Raw genomic sequence first — 1,332 nt, 5'->3', positions numbered from 1 at the left:
CTACACACGTGAGTTGTGTGCCATGTGTGTGTGCATGCCCGTCATGCTTGACGGATGCCATGTGTGCGTGCCATGCAGTCTTGTGAAGTGTTGTTCTGTTGTGGTATGCTTGCCCGCAAGCATTCATGCCATGCCTAGCATTGCTCTGCGCGCATGTATGCATGCTGTTCATTGTTAAGATTGTTTGTGTTCGCGCACACGCTGCCCCATGTCGCCTTGGCAGCTCTGTTGACTGTGTGTGCACTTGTCGAGTGTTTGTTTGAGCGTGCTGCCCGAGTTGATTTGGCAGCAGCTTGTTGTGCTTTGTTCATTCTCCTTGTGTTCTTGTTTGTTGCGTTTGCCTACAGTAAACACACACACCACCTGTCGTGTCTCAACAGTTTTTCCGTTTGCAAACATTCCTTCCTCTCTGCTGGCATGTGTGCCAACTGCCTCTCCTCTCCTCCTTCCCCTACACACGTGAGTTGTGTGCCATGTGTGTGTGCATGCCCGTCATGCTTGACGGATGCCATGTGTGCGTGCCATGCAGTCTTGTGAAGTGTTGTCTGTTGTGTATGCTTGCCTGCAAGCATTCATGCCATGCCTAGCATTGCTCTGCGCGCATGTATGCATGCTGTTCATTGTTAAGATTGTTTGTGTTCGCGCACACGCTGCCCATGTCGCCTTGGCAGCTCTGTTGACTGTGTGTGCACTTGTCGAGTGTTTGTTTGAGCGTGCTGCCCGAGTTGATTTGGCAGCAGCTTGTTGTGCTTGTTCATTCTCCTTGTGTTCTTGTTTGTTGCGTTTGCCTACAGTAAACACACACACACACACACGCACGCCACAGTTCCTATTGATTGTTATTGCATTTGCTGTTTTGTTTACCATGTGTGAATTTGTGATACACGGAGCAATGCAGTGGCGTGCACAGCCATCCTGGCTCAACGAAGCACAGAACGAAGCACAGACCAGGCACCACCTTCGATGCAGCAAGAGGGGAACGAAATGCAATCACAAGCGTGTGTTGTCAGGTAACAGTGAACAAATCAACCAAAGAGCATTAACCAGGTTCTTGCAAACAGATTGGAGGAAACAGGAACACATTAGGCGACTGTGCTGTCGAGCATGTGACATTTGTTCACTTCTCGTTTCAGCTTGCAAGAATGGCCCAGCGAGTGAGGACGACTGCTGCTGGCCACACAATCGAGGGGGTGGACGAAACACAGCGTGAGCACCAATGTTGCACAGCTGCAAATACAACACACAACCACAAATACGTGCGTGTGCATACCTGATTATCCTGTTACGAAGCCTTTGCGGATGAAGGAGCTCAGGCATCATCATCACACTGCT

The 1,332-nt window shown here is 50.0% G+C and overlaps 1 protein-coding gene across 1 annotated transcript; it reads left to right on the top strand.

The window, feature by feature from the left end:
* The first annotated feature begins 127 nt into the window (after positions 1 to 127).
* Positions 128 to 579, top strand: PTSG_12599 (uncharacterized protein). Its single transcript, XM_004991252.1, has one exon. The coding sequence runs from the start codon at positions 154 to 156 to the stop codon at positions 535 to 537; it is 384 nt and encodes a 127-aa protein (XP_004991309.1). The 5' UTR covers positions 128 to 153; the 3' UTR covers positions 538 to 579.
* The last annotated feature ends 753 nt before the right edge of the window (positions 580 to 1,332 follow it).

This window comes from Salpingoeca rosetta (assembly GCF_000188695.1).
Source record: "Salpingoeca rosetta unplaced genomic scaffold supercont1.20, whole genome shotgun sequence".
NCBI classification, from domain to species: domain Eukaryota; class Choanoflagellata; order Craspedida; family Salpingoecidae; genus Salpingoeca; species Salpingoeca rosetta.
The sequence above is the reverse complement of the archived record's forward strand: the minus strand, read 5'-3'. Positions and strand labels throughout refer to the sequence as shown.